A 25,977-nucleotide genomic window follows, 5' to 3' on the forward strand; every position below is an offset into this window, starting at 1 on the left:
GTTCGGGGGTGATTAGCAGGATCCTCTACCCGTCCGTGCGATGTAGACGAACGGATAGAGGACCCAGAATACAACTCAACATCGGGGTATCTCGCGCCCTCCTCCACACTCGACAGATCGGGTGAGGAGAAGGACCTAGAAACCCCCCCGAAGGGGAAGGCGCCAAACGTGGGAGCTTGAGCGGGCGGCCAGGAAAGAAGACGAATTGTCCGTAACCAAAGGAGTCGCGGGAGAGCTTTCCGACGACTCCTTTGCAGGCCTTCGCTTCTTCCTACCTTCGTACAAGCCCCACTGCGCCTCCGACCAAGACATACACACTTCACAGGGCTCGGCTCGGGTACATTCTCTGCCCCGACACCGAGCGCACAAAATATGTGGATCAATTTCAGGGAACGAGCGGAACTTACCGCATTTACGCCCTTCGGTACCCGGGCACAATCTCCGGAGGGTAGCGGGGCGTGGAGATTCCATGATTGATCAAGTAAATCACAATTGGATAATAAAGAGGAAATTATTGTACTTACAATGATGACTCATACACAAACACAACCATATACTCAAGGAAAGCAAACGACGAGAAGCGGGCAGAGAGCGTCGAACACACACGTCTACTCGCTGTGAGGCCGAAAGCAAAAGTGCTTTGTTTACCTCCCAGTCGCGCGCGCGCGCCTGTCGGACAAGCAGTTAACTACCGAACCCCTTGTTCGAAAGCTTACGACCTATCCAGCTGCCGCTAGTACCTTCCTATTGTAAAAGGACCGAAGGTTTGTATGCCGTGTCGGAACAAACTAGGAAATCGGCCTGCTGAACAGTGGCTCTGAGAGGAGAAAGACCCCGTCCACGACACCAACCACAGAAGACGGACCACTTTCCCTGGTATACAGCTGCAGAGGACTGTCTGAGGTACCCAGCTATCTCTGTTGCTGCGCTGGGAAAAAAGCCTCTCGCTCGCAAGAGATGGTGGATAACAGCCAGCCGTGAAGACACAGGGACCGAACCGACCGGTGGTACTGTTCTACATGTGGCTGGGACAGGAGGTTGTGCCAGAGGGGAATCTCTCTCGGTGCTTTGGCGAGCAGAGCCAGCAGGTCCGGGTACCAAACGGCCTGAGGCCATCTGGGTGCCACCAGGATCATCCGAAGATTCGGGGTGACCAGCACCCTGCTGATCACCTTGCGAATCAGACACAACGGGGGAATGGCGTACACGAAGAGGTTGTCCCACGGGTGTTGAAGAGCGTCCTCTGCAGCTGCCCATGGGTCCGGCACAACTGAGTAGACAACTTGAAGTTTTCTGTTGTGCCGGGTGGCGAACAGATCCACGACCGGACACCCCCACAGGTTGAAGAGCCTTTCCGCCAAGTCTGGGTGAAGGGACCACTCAGTTCCTATCACCTGATCCCGGCGGCTGAGCTTGTCTGCTACTACATTCCTCTTGCCTGGAAAGTAGCGGACTGACAACTCTACTGAGGGTGCCACAGCCCACTCGTGCACCTGCAACGTCAACTGGTGCAACAGGAGGGACACTAGGCCCCCGTTTGTTGACGTACGCCACTACCGTGGTGTTGTCGCTCATCAATACCACTGAGTGTCCCATCAAAAGGTCTTGGAACTCTTGGAGAGCGAGAAACACTGCCTTGAGCTCCAGGACATTGATGTGAAGGTGCCTGTCATGATGATCCCACACACCCGCAGCCAGCAACTCCTCCAGGTGTGCGCCCCATCCCTCGGTCGACGTGTCTCTGTGTGTGTGTGTGTGTGTGTGTGTGTGTGTGTGTGTGTGTGTGTGTGTGTGTGTGTGTGTGGCGGCGGCGGGCGCGCGCGCGAAGAGGCACTCCTCTTATGAGGTTCCCGTCGTCCAGCCACCAGGCTAGATCCTGTCTCACTTCCTCCGTGAGAGACACGGGGAAGACGACAGGTGACCGATCATGACTTGCCACTGCTGAGCTGGCTACTCCTGTAGGGACGGGAACTGTCTGGCTGCCTCTCTGAACCTGCTGTTCCGTGAGTCTGCGGGGAAGACTCGCCCTGCTACCGTATCGATCAGCATGGCCAGGTACTTCATCCTCTGCTTGGGCTTGAGATCTGACTTCTTGTAATTCACTACGAACCCCAGATCGTGGCAGAGTTTGAAGAGTCGATCTCCGTCCTTTAGCAACTGCGAGCGGGAGCTCGCCAGGACCAACCAATCGTCGAGATACCTCAGAAGACGTATCCCAACCAAATGGGCCCAAGCCGACACCAAAGCGAACACTCGTGTGAACACCTGTGGGGCGTTTGAGAGACCGAAACAAAGTGCCCTGAACTGGTACACCGTCCCGTCGAGGCTGAAGCAGAGGTACTTCCTGGAGGACTGATGGATGGGTATCTGGATATACGCATCCTTCAGGTACACAGAAAGCATGAAGTCGTTCTCCCTGATGGAATCGAGCACTGAGCGTGTCGTTTCCATCATGAACCGAGTCTGGCGAACAAATCGGTTCAAGGGAGAGAGATCTATCACCAGGCGCCAGCTCCCTGAGGACTTCACCAGGAAAAGTCGACTGTCGAAGCCCGGTGACTGATCCCATACGATCTCCACAGCTCGTTTGCTCAGCATGGTTTCTACTTCCTGCCGAAGCGCCATGTCCTTGGCCGAACCAGGAACGTAAGTTTGTAGATGGAATGGATTGGAGGTGAGGGGTGGCCGAGACTCAAAGGGTAGTAGATATCCCTCCCGGACATTTACTATCCAGGTCTCCGCTCCATAGCGCTGCCAAGTTGCCCAATGGCTCGCCAGGCAACCCCCCACTACCGGCAGCAGGTGAGGGAGAATGCCGTCCCTAGCGTTTCCCTCCTCTCTTCAATTTCTTCTTCCCGGCTCCTCCTCAAGAGAAGGAGGGCTGGTTACGGTCACTCCTTGCAGATGAAGTCGAAGGCAGTCTTTCCTCTCGGCTTCGACGAAGCAATTGTCTTAGCCGCCAACTCTTTGGCTTAGCCACAGTTGCTCGAGGCTGCCCAGCCGCCTTCGAGACTGCCTGGTGGACTAGACGGTCACTGTCGTCAGTGCGCCGTTGTTCCACCTCAGCATCCACCATCTCTCTGGGGAAGAGAGGATGAACACCGCACTGGTCCGTTGCGAAGACCCAAAGCCCCCTCGCGCCCTGCCAACCTGGTTACTCGAGTGAAGACAGCGTCCCTACACCTCAGAACCAGGTTGGCCCACAGGTTGGCCGTCTGGTGGGCTAGGTAGGAGATGGCCCTACCTCCAGACTGGCACAGTCTCACGAAAGCCGGGTCCCCTTCAGGAGTCATACCTCCCGAGGAAGCCACGACCTTAGACACTGTGAGGGACCACAGGTCTATCCAAGAGACTGCTTGGAACGCTGCCATGGCAGTCGTCTCCAACGCCAGTGCCTCTTGCTGCAAGAACCAGAGGTTCTCTGACAGCAGGTGCTGAAGAGACACCCCCGGAGTTAGCCTAGCTAGCTACGGGTTAACCTGTTTGGGCGGCAGAGGGTCCTCTGTTGGCACATACAAACGCCTCTGTTGTAGTAGAGGCGGGGGAAGGAGCTTGGACGACCTGCCGGACTGTAGCAAACCCTCCTGTCCGGAGACAAGAGCGTCCACCTGGTTCAGCACACTGTCAGCCAAGACTGATCGTGGCAGACCCACCATCGTCCTCGGTTACTTTTTGGGTCCCAACCTAGATGTAGGCTTGGCAGGTGGGAGCGGCAATCCTTCCCCGAGGTCGTTGTGCTGACGAATCAGCGCAATAACCTCCGCAAACGACCTCTGGATCTCAGGAGTGACTGAGTCTTGCGTACACGGACCGTCCAGCAAGAACGCCTCCCGAGACTCTCCTCCTTCCACAGGAGGAACCACAACAGAACCCTCACGGTCTCCTCCTGCCGCTTGCGCGTACGATCTGGTCGGTCCTAGGACCGTGCCAGGTTCGTAGGATGTAGCGGCGAGATCGTGAGGAGCGCGCCCCTCGCGATCACTCCTGGTCGTCTCGCTCTTCCCGGTGTAGCCCGAGGAAGTTGCAGGGACCGGAGAGGTTGACCTGACGCTCCCCCCTTGCCCACTGGCAAAACCAGTGTGCAGGGGGGGGGGGCTGCAGGCCTGGTCGAGCGGCTCACCGGAGAGCGGCTGGACCAAGAACAGCGGCAACAGTCCCGAGCGTCAGAAGAGCTGCTGCTGGTCTCCCTCTCCCCCCGGTCCTGGTAGGAGCAGCGGTCAGGGGACCGGCAGAGTCCACTGTTGCGGTGGGAGCAAGACCTGTCCTCACAATGTGTCACGCCACTTCCATGGCTGGTCCAGGCGACCAAGGAGACCGCTTTCTCGCCTCAGCCCGCGGCCGGTCTGGGACTGTCGCATCAACTCTGGGTACCGGCGGCTCGCCACAAGAGCGATCACTGGTCTGGTGAGTCACCTGGGTGACTCCCGCCAGTCTTCCGCTCCGTGCCTGGATCCTGGCATTGAGCGAACTCGGTTGCCTGGTTCTTGGCTGCACGGTCACCCACGGGTGACCGTACACTCGGTACCTCTCGCGAACGAGAGGCCGAGACAGTACCTGGCGCCAAGGCAGAACCTCTGGCGCCAGGCGAGGAGGTACCAGTGCTAGCCGGCACTCCTCCGGTCCCCGTCTTCTTCTTTGCAGAAGGAGACGGGCCCCATTCCTGAAGGAACAGGAGGACCAGTGGAAGTCCCAACTGTCCCACCGGGGTGGGACGGACCCTTAGAGGTCTCAGAGCGAGATTTCTTAGGGGGGGAGTAGGCTAACTTCTTCTTCTTTGGCTGTGGGACCTTAGAAGTTGAAGGGGAAGCGGCAGCAGCAGACAACAACGAAGAAGACGATGAAGACGACGACAACACCTATCTCTTCTTCTTCTTCCTCAGGACCACCGTCAGGTCTTCCATCCAGGACAGAGTCGGGGCAGTTGCCGAAGCAACATTGCCCGGCTGCACCTATCTGGAAAGACCTGGGGTGGGGGCAGCAACACCACGCGCAGGAATGACGGCGGCAGGAACTGGTACTGGAGCGGTGAACACAGGTACAGGAGGGGGGGGCAGGAACCAGCGTCATCCTCTGGACCAGTGGCAGATCTAAGGGAGAGCCCTTGGGACACCAGAAGTCAGGGGCTGGAGCAAGAGCGGCAAAACCACGCGGCGGCGTTACGATCATCTTCTTAACCTCCGGCAGCGGCGCCTGCACTGCAACTGTCGGGGTAACCATTGCCACGTGTTGGGTATAGGCCAAGTGCGGGGGAGCCGAGTAGCCTGGCGTGGATACTGTCAGGGTTATCGTCATGATCGGGCCATGAGTTACCGGCCTGGTCCCTCTCGACAGGAAACTGAGCAGCCCCAGAACACTCAGCGTCCCCTGAAGCCCCATTGAGTACCAGACCCGGCCGAGATCGTCCCCCGTGGCAGGCAAATCTGAGGAAGGAAAGGGAGTCGGGTCAATAAGAGGGGTTTCCCTCGGGCTGGGGGAGGGGGGAGGGGGGGGGAGGGAGGGGGGGGGGGCGGGAACGGGGGGAGGGGGGGGTAGGGGAGGGGGGGGGGGGGTTTGGGGGGGGGAGGGGGGGCGGGGGACAGGGGAGGGGAGTAGGGACCGGGGGTGTGGTGGGGGTTGGGGGGGGAGGGGCGGAGGGGACGTGGGGGGGGGACTGGGGTAGGGGGGGGGGGGGGGGGACAGTTCCCACCCCGAGCGAACGGACAACCCTGAATACAACTGCACGTCGGGGTACCTCGCCCCCTCCTCCACACTTGACTGATCGAGGGAAGAGAAGGAGTGAGATAACCCCCCCAAAGGGAAAGGAGCCATACGCGGGAGCCGAGATGGAAGGAGAAAGGAAGAAGACGTGTCCGTAACCAAGGGAGTAACAGGCGAACCTTCCGATGAGTCCCTGGCTGGTTTATGCGGTTTCTTCCTCCTCTCATATCACTCCCACTGCTCCTCCAACCAAACAATACACAGATCACAGGGCTCGGCGCGAGAGCATTTGCTCCCTCAGCAACGAGCGCACTATTTATGAGGGTCTACCTCGATAATGGACCGAAAGGCCCCACACTTGCGGCCCTCCACACCAGGGTACAATCTGCAATTGATGGGGGGGCGAGGTGGTCTCTCCGGTTCTCAGGAATCCATAATTCCAAATAACACAGTATGAAAATACAAAACACAACCAAGTACTCACGTTTGTTTTGCACAAGCACACTAGACAAAGAAAAAGGCAAAATATCTTCACGAAGTGAAGAAAACTAAGCACACGACAAAACAGCGGGCAGAGAGGCGAAACAGTACGTCCATCCACCAACGTGGCCGAAAGCAAAGTGACTCCTCTCCTCGCAGTTGAGCTGACCGCCAACTGCCGGACAAGTAGTTGACTACCGAACCCCCTTGTTCGAAGCTTACGACCTATTGTTAAAGGACCGAGGGTTTGTATATGTATCGGAACAAATCTATTCTGACTGTCAAGATGAGAAAAATGCATTCTTCATCTACTGTGTTGCAAACAATGGCAATAACAGAAGTCCAGCTATGTTCAAGTGTTGTAACAATCACATAAATGAAGCAATAAGACAGCAGCTTGTGTAAAAATGCGTGCTGACATTCTTTGAACTTAAAATTTATGCTTAGCCTAAATTACTAGTGGTCCCCCTGTATTTGTGCTCTCGGCATTTGTGGATTTCTCTATAGACCACACCTACCCATTATTCACATATTTGCAGTATTTGAGAATAATCCACAAATTCCTCTTTTTTACAATCATTTCCATCATAAAATGCACTTTTTGTGATAAAACTATTAAAAAAATCAGGTATAACCATTTTTAGTGGATTTTTCCGAGTTTTAACTAACAAAATAGGCAGTTTTAAGCATTCTTATAGAGGCTTCCATTATTTCTGGATTCTAGCTATTCTGGGGGTGGGGTGTCTGGTATGTATTCCCCTGCAAATACAGGTTAACACTGTATATACTATAACAAAAATGTCACCATGAAAAAATATTCTAACCATGGCCTTTTTGACATAGAAGTTTACCAATGATTAAGTCACATTTGTCATTTATAGCATTTACAATACAAACATCCTATCTTCCACTACAGTTGCTTAGTTTCCCTTAACCAGGCTGTAATATCATATAAAACTTCTATACAACACAAGTGAGTTACTGAATGGATAAAAATAATATTCCTTTCTTCCAGTTAATACAAATTTTGGTGTTTTCAACACGACACAATCTAGGCTTTTAAAATTGACAAGATTCTATGTAAAAAATATAGACTTTCATTCATGACTCCTATTTCAACACAAGGAAAATCAACGATACACTGACAGATTGGATGAAAAGTTTAAACACTACCTTGATTATCTCACAAGCAATCAGTATCTAAAAACATGATCTAACTGCTTTCCATTTATAAGTGCACAAATTACCAAAACATGGCTTTTGCACAAATGTACAAGAATTTAAAACTCCAGGTAAATACTTACAATGTCTAAGAAAAAGTCAACATGAGGCCTTTTGTGCACGAAGAAGCGTACTGGATGTCGGTCTATGGTTACTTTCAGCACAAAATCTGGAGGTGTGCCTGGCTTCACCATCTGACGTATAACACCATCATGATGGGAATGAATTAGCGTCTCATCTAAATCTAACACCAGTACTTTCCTTTTCACTAAACCTGTTGGAAGTAAACATTTTGGAAATAAATACTGTGCTGTTATTTATTACTAAATAAATAAGCTTAACTTCAAAAATTTATTGAAAAATACAAACTACAGCAAGTGCATAGGCACAAAGGGGCAAAGCACAATATAAGGTATACTTTATGAGTTTGACTGATTTTTTTCTTATTACAGTAGAACATAAAAACACTCCTAGTTTATGAGAAACAGATATCCAAGTATTTCACCTTCAAACATAGAAATAATGAGAAATACGTACATTATCTACCCTTTTACCACCACCCTGGCCATAAGATACATTTTTTATCACGTCTCAAAGTGAAAACAGAACCTAATGCTTTGACTGGTTGCTGTTTTGTAAGGTGAAATCAGTAAGCTAATAATCAGGTGGTATACTAGTGCCATAGCCAGGATACCAAGAAACCTCAAATACACGGCAGGGTGCCAATTTTGAAGAAGGCCAAGATCATGAGTTTTTGCATGCTTCTGGCAAAGCTTTGTTCATAGAATAACTTGAAAATTTTGCGAGCCCTCACTCAAGGACTTGATATCAACCTATCATAAGTTGCACTTGTAAACCAGTCTTATAGACTGTCTACAATAAAGCAATGAACCACATGGTGACATCACTTACATTGTAAGGGGCAAGGGGAATCATATTAACAAACTAACAAGTTTTGATGAATATAATGAGTTCAAAAGCATACCTCTTTATACCATAAACACTGTAGTTTAATAATCTTTCACGAAATGTTTTAATTACCTCAAGTTTTTTGATGCATCAAACTTTCTTTAGTCAATTTTAACAATATATAGACCTCAATTTATCTAATATCTGAAAATTCATGGTTGTATTGGCAAAAGATATGTTTCATGACTGGACATGAGTCAACAAGGAAGTCAATAACATTACAATACTGTAAGCTATTTGTACTTCCCTTTAAAGCCAAGTTTTGTCACTTAAACACTGACCTAGTTTGGTGTTCAAGTAGAAATGATGCAACATGTTTGGTGCTGAGATTATAGATGTATCACCTTTGGAATAAGTCAAAATGAGCAGCACAAAATGAAGATAATTTCCAATATTCCCAGATATAAAAACCTGAAGACTTTTACATGGATATACCTTTGCTAAAAGTTGATTGATTGTTGAAGGTTAGTAATAAATCACTTGACTAATGCCAGTTTTGGGATGGTTTAAGATGGGTGACAGATTTTAGGTTTGTAGGCCTAGGAAAAAGGCAAATCATCAATTTGCACCTTTGTCTTTTATATAGAAATTTAGCCTTTAGGTGGAAGGTTTATCCTAAAAACAAATACGTACTGTTCTTTTCACCTGGAAATGGCAGCTTATCAGTCACATACATCACTGGGCTCTTACCAGTTACACTTTCCTCTAGCTTTGCTCTATGAAATGAAGAGGATCCTTGTTCTTACATTTGGGGTGAGAATGTGAGGTCAGAAGGGAACAACATTATCAAAGTTAAACTAAAAAATTACATTGCTTCAGAGAGAGAGAGAGAGAGAGAGAGAAGAGAGAGAGAGAGAGAGAGAGAGAGAGAGAGAGAGAGAGAGAGAGAGAGAGAGATATGCATATCTAAATAAAAGACAAAGGTTTGTTTTCTTGTAGGTACAAATTCATTTTAAACTTATGAATGACAAAAATAAGATGGTCCTTTGGAGTGAACTTACTAAATATAAGGAAATTCCTATAAGATAAACCCAAGACTTGACCAATGCCATTCTACTCAAAGATGGCAGTTACTAAAATAATAAAAGAACTGCAAATGACAAAATTCCCAGATGACATAAACAGTACAAAAAATCAATTTGATCATTACTAAAAAGAGGGCAGACTTACTAAGCCGATGCTTTGACAGTGGCGACAATGGAAGGACCTCATACTTGACCGGTTGGTACTGCAAAACCTGAAAATTTACAATATTAATTATATCACTCATGATCAAAACAAAACATTCTGGAACACACAAACAACTGAAAAAATTATTGCATAAGCATTTCTATTCAATATACAAACTACCTTACCAAAAAATTCCAACTTCTCCTTGTCATCAGGAGTCTGTACAACTGAAAAAATTATTAAATAAGTATTTCTAGTCCACAAAGTTCCAGCTTCTCCTTTGTCATCAGAAGTCTGTATAAAACAGCAATATAATAATGAATTATATTACTGAAAAATATGACAATTTGTCTAAAATTGAATTTTTCCTAACTATACAAACCTGAGGTCCTTTTTACAATAGGAAGGTACTAGCGGCAGCTGGATAGGTCGTAAGCTTTCGAACAAGGGGTGTTTCGGTAGTTTAACTGCTTTGTCCGACAGGCGCGCGCGCGCTCGCCTGGGAGGTAAAACAAATCACTTTTGCTTTTGGCCCAAGCAAAACTGCAGAGTGAGGGGTGGCATGAGGTGGGGCTATGTGTAAAAGGACCTCAGGTTTGTATAGTTAGGAAAAATGCAATTTTAGACAAATTGTCATTTGTTCCGACACGGCATACAAACCTTCGGTCCTTTTACAATAGGAAGACTCACTTCTTGGTGGTGGAATCTGAGTCTTTTGTGAACAGACTGGTGTTCGCCCAACCTTGGAAGCCTCCCTGTCGTAAGAGCGCAGGGAGGGATCCAAGCCTCTGTCCGATTGATCGGGGGTGTGCACCGCAGGATCAATGGTCAGACCTCGGTGGACCGAGTACTAAGAGAGAGGCAAGCGTATCTCTTCGTACCAGCAATGTAAGAACTTGTTCCTGTACAGGAGCAAAGTTAAAGTCATGGTTTTGACTCTTGTAGGCATCCACTTCCCCCCCTTGTAGAAGGAAGTGGTGGATATTCTGCTCCCATCCCTCGTGAAAGGGATAGGATGGGGCTCTGTCATATAGCTCACCGGCATCTCGTCCTTATCCAGCAGGGTGATGACCGTATCCCTCTACCGACAGGTAGAGGGAGAGAAAAAGATAGAAAGAGAAGCCAGTCACTTTCTCATCACTATCTATTCATACAGTCACACCAGGACTCGATGCTGGTTCAGCCTGCTAGGGTCTGGGTTAGCTAGAGCGTGTTTGAGCAGCCACCACGGGTCCTAAGGAAACCGATCCAAGGACCTATGGGCAATATCCAAGAGGTATAAGGAAGTTGCCGGTGGTCTGGTTGTACCAGACCCCTGCCTTCCCATACCTGCGCCACGGAGAAGTTCTTACGAAACGCCAACGAGGGGCCAATACTTCTAACTTCGTGAGTTCTCGGACGGGACGTACGGATGTCGTCACTACCATCAGCCTCATACGCCCTCCTGAAGACCTCACGCAGCCAGGACGAAAGAGTGTTCTTGATACTTCTTTCTTATTGACCCCGTTGCTAACGAAGAGGCGTCGACACTCAGGCCCGAGGTGTCGAGTTCTCTTCAGATAGCGCCGTAGCGTCCTCCCAGGACAAAGCAGCATCTCATCCACATCCTTTATCTGCATGAACGCTCCCGTACTCTCTTCGCCGATGCCAGGTCCAGCAAGACGAGGGTCCATTCGAGTTCCCTGGGTTGGCAAGACCTTTGGAAGCTGCTACTAAGCAAGGAGATCTCGAACGAGTTCGATATGTCCAATCCCGTCAGTTTCAGGAGGAGCGACAAGGCGGCTCTGTATCCTTTGACTGTGGGAACTTAGAGGAGCTTCCTCGGCGAAGAAAAAACGAGGAAATCCGCTACCTGCTGAAGAGTGGCTCTGAGAAGAGATAGGCCCCGTCTACGACACCAACCACCGAAGACGGCCGACTTCCCTGGTACACAGCTGCAGAGGACTGACGGACGTTTCCAGCCATCTCTGTTGCTGCGCTACGAAAAAAAGCTTCTCGTTCGCAAGAGAAGGTGGATAACAGCCAGCCGTGAAAGCGTAGGGACTGGACTGCTCGGTGGTACCGCTCGACGTGTGGCTGGCCGAGAAGGTTGTGCCAATGGGGAATCTCTCTCGGTTCTCTTGCGAGAAGAGCCAGCAGGTCCGGATACCAAATGGCCTGTGGCCATTTGGAAGCCATCAGGATCATCCTGAGATTCGGGATGACCAGTGCTCGACTGATCACCTTGCGAATCAGGCTGAACGGGGGAAAGGCATAGGCGAAGAGGTTGTCCCACGGGTGTTGAAGAGCGTCCTCTGCAGCTGCCCATGGATCCGGCACGGCCGAGAAGAACACCTGGAGCTTCCTGATGTTGCCGGATGGCGAACAGATCCTCGAACTGGTCGCCCCACAGGTCGAAGAGCCTTTCCGCCACGTCCTGGTGTAGAGACCATTCGTCCCTATCACCTGATCCCGACGGCTGAGCGTGTCTGCTACTACATTCCTTCCCCTGGAAATGTAGCGTGCCGACAGCTCTATTAAGTGTGCCTCGGCCCACTCGTGCACCTGCCGAATCAACTGATACAACGGGAGAGACACTAGGCCCCCCCTGTTTGTTGACGTAAGCCACCACGTGGTGTTTGTCGTACATCAACACCACTGACGTGTCCCATCAAGCGGTCCTGGAACTCTTGGAGAGCAAGGAACGCTGCCTTTAGTTCCAGTACATTGATGTGAAGGTGCTTGTCGTTCTCGTACCACACTCCTGAAGTCCGCAACTCTTCCAGGTGTGCGCCCCATCCTCGGTCGATGCGTCTGAGAGCAGCTGCATGTCGGGGGGAGAGTGCGCGGAGGCACTCCTCTTAAGGGGTTCCTGTCGTCCAGTCACCTGGCTAGGTCCTGCCTCACCTCCTGTGTCAGTGACCATGGAAGGCTTGGGGGATCCGTCGCCTGTGACCAACTCTCCTTTGGTCTCCCTGAAGAGACCGCAGGTGAAGACGGCCCGTTAGGGTCTGGCTTCCCGGTGACGACAGGTTGTCCGATCACGACTTGCCATTGCTGAGCTACCTGTTCCTGCCGAGACAGGAACTGGTTGGCTGCCTCCCTGAATCTGCTACCGTGTCGATCAGCATACCCAGGTACTTCATCCTCTGCTTGTGCTCGAGATCGGACTTTTCGAAGTTCAGAACGATCCCAGATCGCGACAGAACTCGAGCAGTCGATCCCTGTCCTGTAGCAACTGCGAGCGTTAGCTCGCCAGGACTAACCAATCGTCGAGATACCCCATCAGACATATCCCGTGCGAATGGCCCCAAGCAGACACCAGAGTGAACACTTGCGTGAACACCTGTGGGGCGGTTGAGAGACCGAAGCAACGTGGCCTGAGCTGGTACACCGTCCCGTCGAGGATGAAGCGGAGGTACTTTCCGAAGGACTGATGAATGGGTATTTGTAGATTACGCATCCTTCAAGTCCACTGAAAGCATGAAATCGTTCTCCCTGATAGAGTCGAGCACTGAGCGTGCCGTCTCCATCGTGAACCGGGTCTGGCGAACCAACCGGTTCGGGGGAGAGAGATCTATCACTGGGCGCCAGCCTGTCCGTAGACTTTTCCACCAGGAAGAGTCGGCTGTAAAGCCCGGTGACTGATCTGTACCGATTTCTACAGTTCTCTTTCTCATCATGGTCTTGATCTCCTGTCTCAATGCTACGTCCTTCGATGCCCCTGGAACGTACGCCTGCTGTTGGACCGGGTCCCAATGGCTGGCCAGGCACCCCCCCACTTCCGGCAGCAGGTGAGGGGAACGCCGTCCTTCACCTGTGAACGTCGGTCGGTTGGTTGGGGCTGATCGAGACCTGACAGGAGAGAGCCGATACCGCTCCGACTCATTCCAGTCCTCGTCGAGGTCGAAACCTCAGGAGGACCGAAGGGATATATAAATACGATGTCCGAAGACACGTAGAAACGCCTCTGTCGCAGTAGAGGAGGTGAAGGAGCTTGTTCGACCGTCCAGAACCGAGAGAGCCTTCTTGTCCGGAGACGAGAGACTACCTGGCTCAACCCAGTCGGCAAGCTCCGATCGCGGCATACCACCACGTCGATTTGGATTCCCTCGTCGGGCCCCAAAACGACTCGAGCCGAGACGTGGCTCTGCTGGTGGGAGCGGCGATCCTTCCCCGAGGTCATTGAGCTGACGAATCAGCGCCGTAACCTCGGCAAAGTTCCTCTGGATCTCGGAAGTCACAGCATCTTGCAGAGTGGGACGTTAAGAAGCCCTTCGCACAAGAGCATATTCCGAGAACCTTCCTCCTAAGAAGGGGGACAGCGACAGCCCTCTCGGTCTTCCCCATCCACTTGCGCATACGTCCTGGCCGGTCCAAGAACCGTGCCTGGCACGTAGGGCGCTGTGGTGGGATCATGAGGGGCGCACCCCTCACGATCACTCCTCAATACCTCGCTCCTCCCGGTGTAACCCGAGGAGTTGAAGGTACGGGAGAGGCAGACCTGACGCTCCCTCTTTGCTCGCTGGCATAACCAGCAGCTTTGAGGGCTGCAGGCGATCGTCAACCCCGCGGTGGCGATCGAGCTGCAGGCCTGGTCGAACCGTCTCGCTGTGGAGAACGGCTGGACTGAGCACAGCGGCCCCGATCTCGAGTGTCAGAAGAGCTGGTGCTGGTTGCCGTACCCGGTCGCTTTCTTGTGAGAGCGACGGTCAGGCGACCTGCAGGCTCCACTGTCGCAGTGAGACCGTGCTTGTCCTCACGGCACGTCACGTCGCTGGTTCCAGCCGTGGCTGGCACCGGCGAACGGGAGGACCTCTTCCCAGCCTCAGCCCGTGGTCGGTCGTGGACCGTCACGTCCCCCGGGTAGCCAGCTGTTCACCGCGAGAGTGAGAGCTGGATCTGGTGAGAGTCGCATGAGCGGCTGTCACCAGTCTTCCGCCCCGTGCCGTGAACCTGACGCTGAGCGGACTCAGAGGTCTGGTTCCTGGCTGCACGGTCGCTGGTAGGCGACCGTACACTCGGTACCTCCCGCGAACGAGAGGCCGAGACGGACCCTGATGCAGTGGCAGAACCACTGACACCAGGCGAGGAAGTACCGGTGTTCGCCGGTACCCCTCTGGTCCCCGTAGTCTTCTTCCTTGCGGAAGAAGAGACGGGCCCCGCTCCCGAAGGAGCAGGAGGACCAGCGGAAGGAACCCTCCCGTCCCACCGAGGTGAGACGGGTCCCGAGAAGCTCCCGAGGAAGCTTCTTAGGAGGGAGGAGGCGACCTTCGTCTTCCTCGGCTGTAAAGCCTTAGAAGTCGAAGGGGAAGAGGCGGCGGCCGACGACGATGAAGAAGATGAAGACGACGACCACGACACCTTCCTCTTCTTCTTCGTCAGCTTCCTCAGGACAGACGTAAGATCTGCTATCCAGGGCGGAGCCGGGGCTGCTGTAGCCGAAGCCACAGGGCCCGGACGCACCTGTACAGACAGACCAAAGTCTGGGGTAGTACCACCACGAACAGGGACGACATCAGCAGGTATGGGCATCTCAGGAACCAGTAGGAGCAGCAAACGGCCGAGCACAGCATCGGTAAGGGTCAGCCAGCGCAGCAACGGCAGGAACAGCCCAGCGCAGGCAACGGCAGGGACAGCCAAGCGCAGCAAACTGCATGGACAGTCAGCCCAGAATCGGCAGGTACGGCAGGCAGCACCGAAAGCACAGGAAGTGGAGCAGCAGCCAGCAACATCCTGGTACCGGCGGCAGGTCCAGGGCGAGCTCTAGGGCAGCGGAAGTGTGGTCGCTGCAGCGCGGCAACCACGAGCGGCGGCGGCACGCCCCCCTCTCGGTACGGCGAACGGCACTTCACAGCGGCTGTAGGCAAGACTGTTACCACGTGAGGCGAGTACACCAGGTGAGGAGGGACGTCGTCACCTGGTGCGTGGTCACCACTCCATGGGTGACCGCAGTAGGCCCAGACATAGAACCGCAGCCCCTGGACACCAGCACGCCCTGCAATTGGAAGGACGCCCATACCTCACCAAGGTCCACGCTCGTGGCAGTAGCACCTGCGGTAAATAAAAGTAGTAGCGATTAATGGGGGGGAAATCCCCTCGTGCGGGGGTTTGATCCCTCCCGAACGAGTGGAAGACCCCTAATACAATTGTACATCGGGCACCGAGCGCCCTCCCCGCGCTCGACGGATCGGGCGAGGAGAAGAACACCGATAACCTCCTCCTCCCCCCCCCAAGGGGAAGAGCCATCTGTGGGAAACTGAGCGTGGGGGGTCTCGTTCCCACACCCCCGCACGAGTACCCATGTACCCAACAACAATATAAGAGCCCGAGAGCAATCGTGCCATCGGCACGAATACAAGCATAAGGATCAATTCCCTGACTGAGCGGAACTTGAACCAAATAATATTGATGCAATCAAAAATAAGGAACAAAATGAAAATGCATCTTGCAAAACGATTCACTTCACAATGAATAAGGGCTCGGATCGAGCGCATTTGCGCCCTCGGTACCGAGCGCAAGGGTGAAGGTTCATTCCTTACCTTTATGGATCAAGGTTTCTGGAAACCTTGATCCACAAAGAATTGATGCAATCAACAAATATATGAAAATGAAAAGACTACTGCGCTTGCGATTTCACTTCATACAAATAAAAAGGGGAAGGATCAATTCCCGTGAATAGCGGAACATTGATCCCAGTCAACAATGCAATCTCAATAAAAAAAATGAAAATGAAAAAGAACTGCACTTGCGATTTCACTTCATTCAAAATAAAAAGGGGGAAGGAATGATCAATCTCCGGGTAAGCTCGGAACCTGATCCAAAATGAGTATTGCTACAATAAAAATAATATATGAAAATGAAAAAGAATACTGTACTTGCGATTCCACTTTCATACTGAATAAGTTTCCGTGCCGAGCGCATTCGTTCGGCAACGGGCATACAGGTCAAAAAAATATAAATGAAAAGAGCACTTACTTACGATTTTCATCTACACATTTCCAACCCAATCTACGCTCGGAGCGAGCGCTCCCGCCCTCGGCACCGAGCATACACAATACGAGGATCATTCTGGGAAAATGAATTCCCACAATTACGCCCTTCAGTCCCGGCACTCGGGTAATCGGAGGGCGTTGTGAAACCAAGATCCTTTAATTCACAATTGAATTCAATGAAATGATTGTACTTACAATTTCAGGTTTCAACTAGATACATAGAAAAAGAAAAACACAATCATGCGAAAGCAAACGACGATTAAGCGGGGCCAGAGAGCGATGATACACGTCCACCCGCCAGCAGGCCGAAAGCAAAAGTGATTTGTTTACCTCCCAGTCGCGCGCGCGCGCGCGCCTGTCGGACAAGCAGTTAACTACCGAACCCCTTGTTCGAAAGCTTACGACCTATCCAGCTGCCGCTAGTACCTTCCTATTGTAAAAGGACCGAAGGTTTGTATGCCGTGTCGGAACAAATGAAAGCAGTACTTACAGTTTCACTTTCATACACAAACAAACCAGTAGTAAAATAAATCACAATAATCCAATAAAGCATACGACGATGAAGCGGGCAGAGAGCGATGGCGAGCACGCCTCACACCACAAGGCCGAAAGCAAAATTGGTTCTTCACCTCCCAGTCGCACGGTGCGCACACTGTCGGACAAGCAGTTAACTACCGAACTCCCTTGTTCGAAGCTTACGACCGTCCAGCTGCCGCTAGTTACCTTCCTATTGTAAAAGGACCAATGGTTTGTATATCGTGCCGGAACAAATTACAGATATTTTTAAAGTAGATACAATCCAATGTTTCTAACCTTGTCGTACATCTGACTGCTGAAAACCATCGCAGAGCAGACGACAGATTAATTTTTTTTTTTTGTAGCACTTTTCATTGATTTAAGTCTATATTAGTATTTTGATTTTTTTTAATAACTGTATGCCAGAAATAAATGTAACCTGTAATGTGCCACATTAGTGGAGCTTCACACATACGCCGATGCATTATTATAAACTGTTTCCATGAATTCTAGTTGTCTTAGTAATGCAACAATGATAAAATTGCTTTAATATTTATGTATATATACTTCCAATACATAAGCCAATTTCACTCATTTCCACATTTTGTGTAAGTCTTATACCCAGTTTGGAGGGTGAACACATACCAATTGGCAACAGAGTATAAATATATCAGTCAATAGGCAGGTAACAACCAAGTGAATCGCTAGATATATCCACCAACGTAAACTATTATTAGATAGATAGAATGAAAAATCATAGAGAATAAGTTTAAACTGAAGCAACTTTAAGAGAGAGAGAAGGGAAGGTGAAGGAAGGAAGAAGGACAGGGGTGGTGGTGGAGGTGGGGGGAGAGGGTAGGTGGAGCTTTTTACTCCTGTGTTCGTATCCATTTCTGGATAATGGAGTTTTTGTCTCTTGGTACAAGGACAAGTGTCGTTATTCTTTACGATTAGTGATTCACGATACCCTTATAAATTACGGCACTAGGTGTAATACACTATAGCAAAATCTTGTTCTCATACAAGTGTTCGTTACAGAAATATTGCCAAAAAACATGCTTGCACTGTCTCTGAAACCCATAGTAGGTATGCTGCTTAGTTGTCAATCAAGTTTTTTGTAATAAAGTATTTTTAACAAGCTAGCTATTGTATAATTTGTATTTTTCTCAATAAAACATAAGCTCCTCAATGCCAACTTTCCTATTTTAACTATTTTCTGGTCATTGCAAATTCGGCCCCATTAGGGTAAAAAACCGCATGGTACAGGGGTGGACCATGTACGATCAATGTGTACAACCCCAAGAAAAGTACATTATAACGCGTCCTGACACCGGAGTAGAGGTCTAGAGCTCCGTTTCTCACCAACAACAAGTCACATCTGATGCCCATCTCCGACGTCAGGAGGCGTTATAATGTACTTTTTTTGGGGTTGTACACATTGATCGTACATGGTCCACCCCTATACCATGCGGTTTTTTACCCTAATTTCTTATGATGCGAAAACAGACAAGAGGCCCAGGGACCAAAAGCGATTGCGTCACACCACGGCGGTAATCCGGCATTAAAACATCTTCATATATCCAAAAAGTAAATAATAAAAATATATATGTGCATTACAATTATAACAATTACATGAATAGCTGATAACAATCTGCTTGAATAACTGGTAAACTGTTCTGCAAGAAAGTCGAGTACTATAGCAATTCATTTACAATTGGTACTAAAGTCAAGATGTCGCGACGTCATAACACAGGGCTTAAAAAAACCTTCTAATTCCGAAAAATACTTTCTTAAATTTGAGTCAGGAATAGAGTTACTTTTTCAAAAACGAATATTTTCAAATTAGGTAATCATCATAAATATGTGAAATATTTTCGTCGTCTTCTACCAAAACCGTAGTTTCCTTAAAAACGTCGTGGCAAGGGACCATTTTACGATTGTTGTGATGAAAGTGCCCCAGCATCTATGGGTACTAGTGGTGTGCGGATTAAGCACAGGAAATGGTAAGTTTGTTGACACAAGCGACTGCAACATCAAGATGGCATCAATCTTCTAAAGTTTTTTAATTGTAAGTAAAAATTTTCGAAAGCATTTTGGTGTTGTGGCCCTGCGTTGGCCACCCTTTTCATTAAATCTTAAAATATGGCCTTAATTTCTAACTTTGGAGAAAATACTTACTCCAAAAGGAGGGTAGAGGTCTTTAGCTGCTCCTCTCACCAACAACAACTCGTGACTGATGACCATCACCAGGACATGTTAAAAGTACTTTTTCGGAGGGTGGCCAGCCGTGATAGTCGGTGAGTTGGCCAGTACACGCGGTGTTTTACCCTAGGTTTTGCCTCATAACCTAGAAAACTTAACCTAACATAGGTTTTGACTCACTGAGGCTAGTAAGCTTACCTAGTTTTTTACTCAAAGTCTGGAAAGATTTCATACTAGGTTTTCACTCATGCCTACAAAGCTTAACGTAGGTTTTGACTCAATACTTTTATGAAGACAGATGGGCAATACGAATACCTAGAAAGCTTACACAGATTTTGACTCAAAAGTCTGGAAAGCTTACATAGGTTTTGACTTAAAGTCTAGAAAGCTTAACGTGGGTTTTGACTCGAGCCTAGAAAGCTTAACGTGGGTTTTGACTCAAAGCTTCAACGAAACACGATAGATCCTCACCACCCTGGCCTGCTTGCGGAGGACATAGCATACGAAACTCCAAATCTTCTGAGCCAGGAGCAGGAAAGCGCGAAGGCCCATTTGGAGTTGTTTATACATTGGTGACGATTTTTTCCAGGGGAATCTCCACCAGCAGTAGTGTTGACTTCGCCTCCAAGGGCAAAACCTCCTCACGTCATTCTCGAATCAAAACCGGGCGACGCCACAAACAGCACACACACACATTTCACACATAACAGTCCAGATAGCTGCAAATAACTGATCTTTAAGAGCGCAACAATCTCCTGCGATAACTGGAAAACATCGACCCACTTCCTTCTACAGGACGATAATATTGGTGCCGCCAGACTCGCCAAAACACCCGACAGATGGCACCAACAATCAACAGAATTCTGCCACCGGAAGGGATTACACTCACTACAGTCCTTCCTTTTACGATAGCTTCTTTCTTTCTTGTACGGCTTCTCATCATCTCATCACGTCCTTTTTATAACTAAAATGTCTGTGAAAACTTATACACTAAATGTTTGTCTTGGGTCTACTTTTTCATAGGTTTTTACCGAAATTTTACAAGAGACTTCTTTGTAAGGCTTCTCATCATCTCGTTCTTTTCATGACTGAAATAGCTTTGAAACCTAATGTTTGCTTCTGTCTCCACTTTTTTCATGTCTTTATTGAAAAGAAAATCGTTGGGAAATGCTTTTAGTCTTTTTGAGAAATCACGTTCCTCTCTGAGTGTTGAACTGCTGACTGAATCTCGCAGACAAGTTTTACCGCAAACAAACACAATATACCTTTCCTTCTTAGCCAGTTTCTCTCTCTCTCTCTCTCTCTCTCTCTCTCTCTCTCTCTCTCTCTCTCTCTCTCTCTCTCTCTCTTTGAAGACAGATAGATTTGGGAAAATTGTATTCCTTTGGCTTTTATGGCTAAAAATCATACGGGAAATGTTACAGAAAAATTTATGGTTCGTGCTTAATCGTTTAATTATTTCTCTTGAAGAAACACGTGAAATGTGTCAGTGCTCCTTTTTATTAGTATGAATAATAATATTTATTTCTTTCCCTTATTTTTCTATTTTGTGACTGGAATCACAGTGAAACATTTAGTTTTTTGAAGTGTTTATTTCACTGCAGTATATTAAAAATGAAATTTTATCAATGACCTTGAGAAGAGTCCAATGATTTTATTTGAGTGACTGAGTTACACAAAAGTAACTTTAGATGTCTATCACCTTCAAATATTCACTAGTATAATACTGTGCTTTCACAAGCTATGTTAATAATTCCCAATAACGAGACAAAGACAGTGACTGAGTCCCTGTTATTGCGTCGAGCCAGCCTTTTCTAGACAAATGGTCCTCCAATAATATTTGTTTTACTTTATGTGTTCAGTACACTTACCTTGTGGCATATTTCGCGGCATTCCATTGGGTTCATAGGTACAGTATCACCTGAAGATTTATGTATATATATTGACTGATTTAACTACAGTTACGCATTAATGCCACAACACGCTCTAGTCGCTAGAGGGTGTTATAATTTTCTGTCACTGAAAACTTAAAAATTTAAATAATTTTTCCTTATGAAATTTTAAGATTCATGACACTTTCTTTTATTTATCCGTTTTTTTTTCTCTCTCTCAATAGACTAATATTCTGGCTTGTTTTTGTTGACACTTGGAAATGTATGATTTGCAAACATTGTTATTGAATTTTTAATTGTCATGTTGCTATGACTACAGGAATATAATATGTTTTTCCTCAGGGTAATGCATATGGTCCATAGCTATTTATATTATATAGGCATAATATGTTGTTTGGTATTGAAAACAAGCTTATTTGCACCGATCATCTCCAGAAAATAGGCCTTTGTTTCAGAGATTTGGCTCGAATCCGGGATGGAGTTAAAACAAAAAATACCGTACCATTGATATTAAATTTTTAGAAAAAAGTTTCCTAGGATAAAATATTGAAGAGAATCTGCCGATAGAGGGAAATTGTGATTTCTTTTATATTCATCAAGTCTAAAGTAATTGGAGACAGCGAACTACTGCAAGCTTTGAACGGCTCTAAATAAGTCATGATTAACATAAATTTTAGAAGTGCAACCTAATATTTATAGAAAACGTTAATGACATAATATCACCGTCGAAGGAGACGCCATAGCAGAATTAAAACTCTTGATCGATCATGAAATAATATAACCGCGCTAATGTTGACAACAGTCAGTCACAGCATTGACAGTTTTCCCATACACACTAATCCGAAGACCTTTACAAATTTACTCCTGCTAAATTCATGGCTCGTATCCTGCGTGTTCAGGAGTTTTCTCGATACCTGCAAAAACCGCTTCTTCTCGTAGCGCAATCAATGCACCGCCACACTTTTCCGGATCCTGTCAGCGCGTGCAATTCCCGACCTCTGTGTCGTGTGTGTTTGTTGTTCTGCTTATCGGTTCTGTATCTATTACGTTATTCTTATCTCTGTCTTCTTTCGACCATCGACATTACGCTGTAAATGCTTGGTAGCTTGTGTTAAGTGAAAAGTTGTTTTCAACGTTATCGATACATTAGTAATAATCCCAGTTACGCTGATAAAAACAATAATCGTCTGTGAATAATAATAATAATAATAATAATAATAATAATAATAATAATAATAATAATAATAATAATAATAATAATAATAATAATAATAATAATAATAATAATAATAATAATAATAATAATAATAATAATAACAATTATAATAATAATAATAATAATAATAATAATAATAATAATAATAATATAATAATAATAATAATAATAATAATAATAGGATGGAGTTTGGGAATAGAAAAATGCGCCTTAGTCAACATACAAAAAACAAAAAAAAGGCAAAGTAACGAGAACTGAAGGGATAAAGCTACCAGATGGGAGCAACATCAAACACATAGATGAGACAGGATACAAATACCTGGAATAATGGAAGGAGGAGATATAAAACACCAAGAGATGAAGGACATGATCAGGAAAGAATATATGCAGAGACTCAAGGCGATACTCAAGTCAAAACTCAACGCCGGAAATATGATAAAATAAAGCCATAAACACATGGGCAGTGCCAGTAATCAGATACAGCGCAGGAATAGTGGAATGGACGAAGGCAGAACTCCGCAGCATAGATCAGAAAACCAGGAAACAAATGACAATACACAAGCACTACACCCAAGAGCAAATACGGACAGACTATACATAACACGAAAGGAAGGAGGGAGAGGACTACTAAGTATAGAGGACTGCGTCAACATCGAAAACAGAGCACTGGGGGCAATATCTGAAAACCAGTGAAGACGAGTGCTAAAGAGTGCATGGGAAGAAGGACTAATAAAAGTAGACGAAGACCCAGAAATATACAGAGACAGGAGAAGACAGAAAGAACAGAGGACTGGCACAACAAACCAATGCACGGACAATACATGAGACAGACTAAAGAACTAGCCAGCGATGACAATTGGCAATGGCTACAGAGGGGAGAGCTAAAGAAGGAAACTGAAGGAATGATAACAGCGGCACAAGATCAGGCCCTAAGAACCAGATATGTTCAAAGTATGATAGACGGAAATAACATCTCTCCCATATGTAGGAAGGGTGCAATACGAAAAATGAAACCATAAACCACATAGCAAGCGAATGTCTGGCACTTGCACAGAACCAGTACAAAAAGAGGCATGATTCAGTGGCAAAAGCCCTCCACTGGAGCCTGTGCAAGAAACATCAGCTACCATGCAGTAATAAGTGGTAGCGAGCACCAAACCTGAGGGAGTGATAGAAAACGATCAGGCAAAGATCCTCTGGGACTATGGTATCAGAACGGATAGGGTGATACGTGCAAATAGACCAGACGTGACGTTGATTGACAAAGTCAAGAAGAAAGTATCACTCATTGATGTCGCAATACCATGGGACACCAGAGTTGAAGAGAAAGAGGGAAAAATGGATAAGTATCAAGATCTGAAAATAGAAATAAGAAGGATATGGGATATGCCAGTGGAAATCGTACCCATAATCATAGGAGCACTAGGCACGATCCCAAGTATCCCTGAAAAGGAATCTGGAAAAAGGAAAAAACTAGAGGTGAAGTAGCTCCGGGCCTCATGCAGAAGGAGTGTGATCCTAGAAACGGACACATAGTAAAAAAGAAAAGTGATGGACTCCTAAGGAGGCAGGATGCAACCCGGAACCCCACACTATAAATACCACCCAGTCGAATTGGAGGACTGTGATAGAGCAAAAAAAAAAAAAAAAAAAAAAAAAAAATAATAATAATAATAATAATAGAGCAGCTTTATAAGATCCATATCTCTGCGTTGTCTCAAATATATATGGTGCTAAAATGACAGTTTATGATACTAAATAAATCATTATTTTGTAGATGTGAATTATCTTATGGCAACGTAACAATTTTATCATCATTAATCAGTATGCCTGCCTTTCTGTCTCTCGAGTCGTCATGCGTGTGGAACACTTTATGTGACCTGCTTGCAAATATGTAGTAACAAATGGAATCAATCGACTTGAGATTTAAGAGAAACTTTTTCAAACTATACAGTTATAAGATTCTGGAGATAAGAATCATTCGCCTTTGATCTCAACATAAAGCTTCTACGTAAAAGAAAACTAAACAGAAACACAAACGTGGTTTAAAAAGAAAAAAAGTACTCATACACTTGTGTATTCAAATGGCACCTTGCGCTGTTGGGTGGAAACTAGATTCCGGCCTCCCCCCCCTGGGGGAGACCAACACAAATTCTAGAGAGCCGGTTATTATATACCTTATAAATAATATATTGTACACATGATATGCTTAGGTTTTGTGTAAAAAAAGATCATATCGTTATATATACATAATATTTTAAACTGCGTCGTCTGCATGAACGACGAAAGTTTAACCTTGTAGATATACTTCAAATCTCATTAAACAAATATAGCAGAAAACTTGCGATGACGAAATCACCCGATAAAAAGAAAAAAAATCACTAACGTACTCGCTCGCCATGTCCATATGTGTCTTATTTGTAACTCATCACACTGTATTCCATTAGTGAAATCTGAATTGCTTCTTAACAAAGTAGTCATCCTTTGTATTATGACATGCTTTCACAAGGAATACCAGGAGTATGTGATAAGACTAGATTTCGCAACTTCTGCGGTGATGCCGTCAAGTGCGTTTCACTTTCTTCCTTGCTTATTTTCTATTCCCCCTGCCTCGCTGCCGGTTATGGAGGGAGAGAGAGAGAGAGAGAGAGATGGGGAGAGCTTTGCTTATGCTTTTATCTTCACAGTCATAGTAGAACCTGACGCCATACTCAAACGCATATAAACTGGCCAGGACATAGATTTGAAAGATATTGTTATTCAGGGATTCGTGTAAGTTTAAATGACCGTTATCAAACTCCGCATTAAGCATTCTGCCGTAAGTCTAGCGCATCAATCATAATAATGAGTTACATATGAAAGCAGGGTGAACGGTCTAGAGCCGTTAACCCCTTGAAGGGCATCGTGCTGGCCTTTGCCAAAATATTGTCGTCTCCTCCTCGGCAGAGCGACTGACTCAGTGACTAGACCTTGGACAAAACGTCGTCGTACTTTCAAACAGTTGTGATACGACAGTTTCACCACCTGTAAAAGAAAAAATAGCTACGTTTCAGAAGGAATTAAGGGGTGAATGTATAACTATCTTCCTTATATTGATTTATTGGATAAGAAAGTGAAGAAAAAAGATCGACTGGCACTTTCTACGAATAAAGGTAATCTTTGTTTACAAGGCTGAGTTGCTTGGTAACGACATTGCCAGACGACTAAGAAAGCTTTCTGAACGCAATTGCAATGGTTCTTTACCCTGCCTTCAGTTTTTGCCCTCATCACCTTACTTTCCGTTAATGGTACTTTGTAATTTAGCTAAGGGGTAATGATGATTGTAAGTCTGGATTAAATATCATTTGGTCTCTTGCGTCTTTTATGAAAAACTATTTTGTCTCAACGGGCCTTAAAAGGTTGGCCGCTGTTCAGGTTCGTATTGTGAGATGAATCATACTCATAACTAAATTTATTCCCGTGTGAGTTTTATAATGTGTACATATTAGAGAATTTACAGGTATAAACACACGCATATATGTGTGTTTCTACCTGTAAATGCTATGTACACTCACACACACACACACACACACACACCACACACATATATATAATAATATATATATATATATATATATATATAATCTATATATATATATAT

General features: G+C 46.8%; 1 protein-coding gene across 3 annotated transcripts in view; it reads right to left on the reverse strand.

Annotated features, from left to right (window-relative positions):
* The window catches only part of LOC135208532 (CTD nuclear envelope phosphatase 1-like), an 87,179-nt gene extending 66,841 nt beyond the window's left edge, over positions 1-20,338 (reverse strand). Inside the window, exons 1-4 of one of the 3 annotated variants that reach the window (XM_064240826.1) lie at positions 19,701-20,338; positions 9,538-9,604; positions 8,649-8,711; positions 7,482-7,672 (exon numbers count right to left, since the gene is read on the reverse strand). In XM_064240826.1, coding sequence (XP_064096896.1) covers positions 7,482-7,672; positions 8,649-8,711; positions 9,538-9,604; positions 19,701-19,799 — 420 coding nt within the window. In that variant the 5' untranslated portion in view covers positions 19,800-20,338. The remainder of the gene's footprint in view (positions 1-7,481; positions 7,673-8,648; positions 8,712-9,537; positions 9,605-19,700) is intronic. The other 2 variants (XM_064240825.1, XM_064240827.1) reach the window with 2 other exon arrangements.
* Positions 20,339-25,977: the final 5,639 nt, after the last annotated feature.

Source organism: Macrobrachium nipponense, chromosome 35 (genome assembly GCF_015104395.2).
Source record: "Macrobrachium nipponense isolate FS-2020 chromosome 35, ASM1510439v2, whole genome shotgun sequence".
NCBI classification, from domain to species: domain Eukaryota; kingdom Metazoa; phylum Arthropoda; class Malacostraca; order Decapoda; family Palaemonidae; genus Macrobrachium; species Macrobrachium nipponense.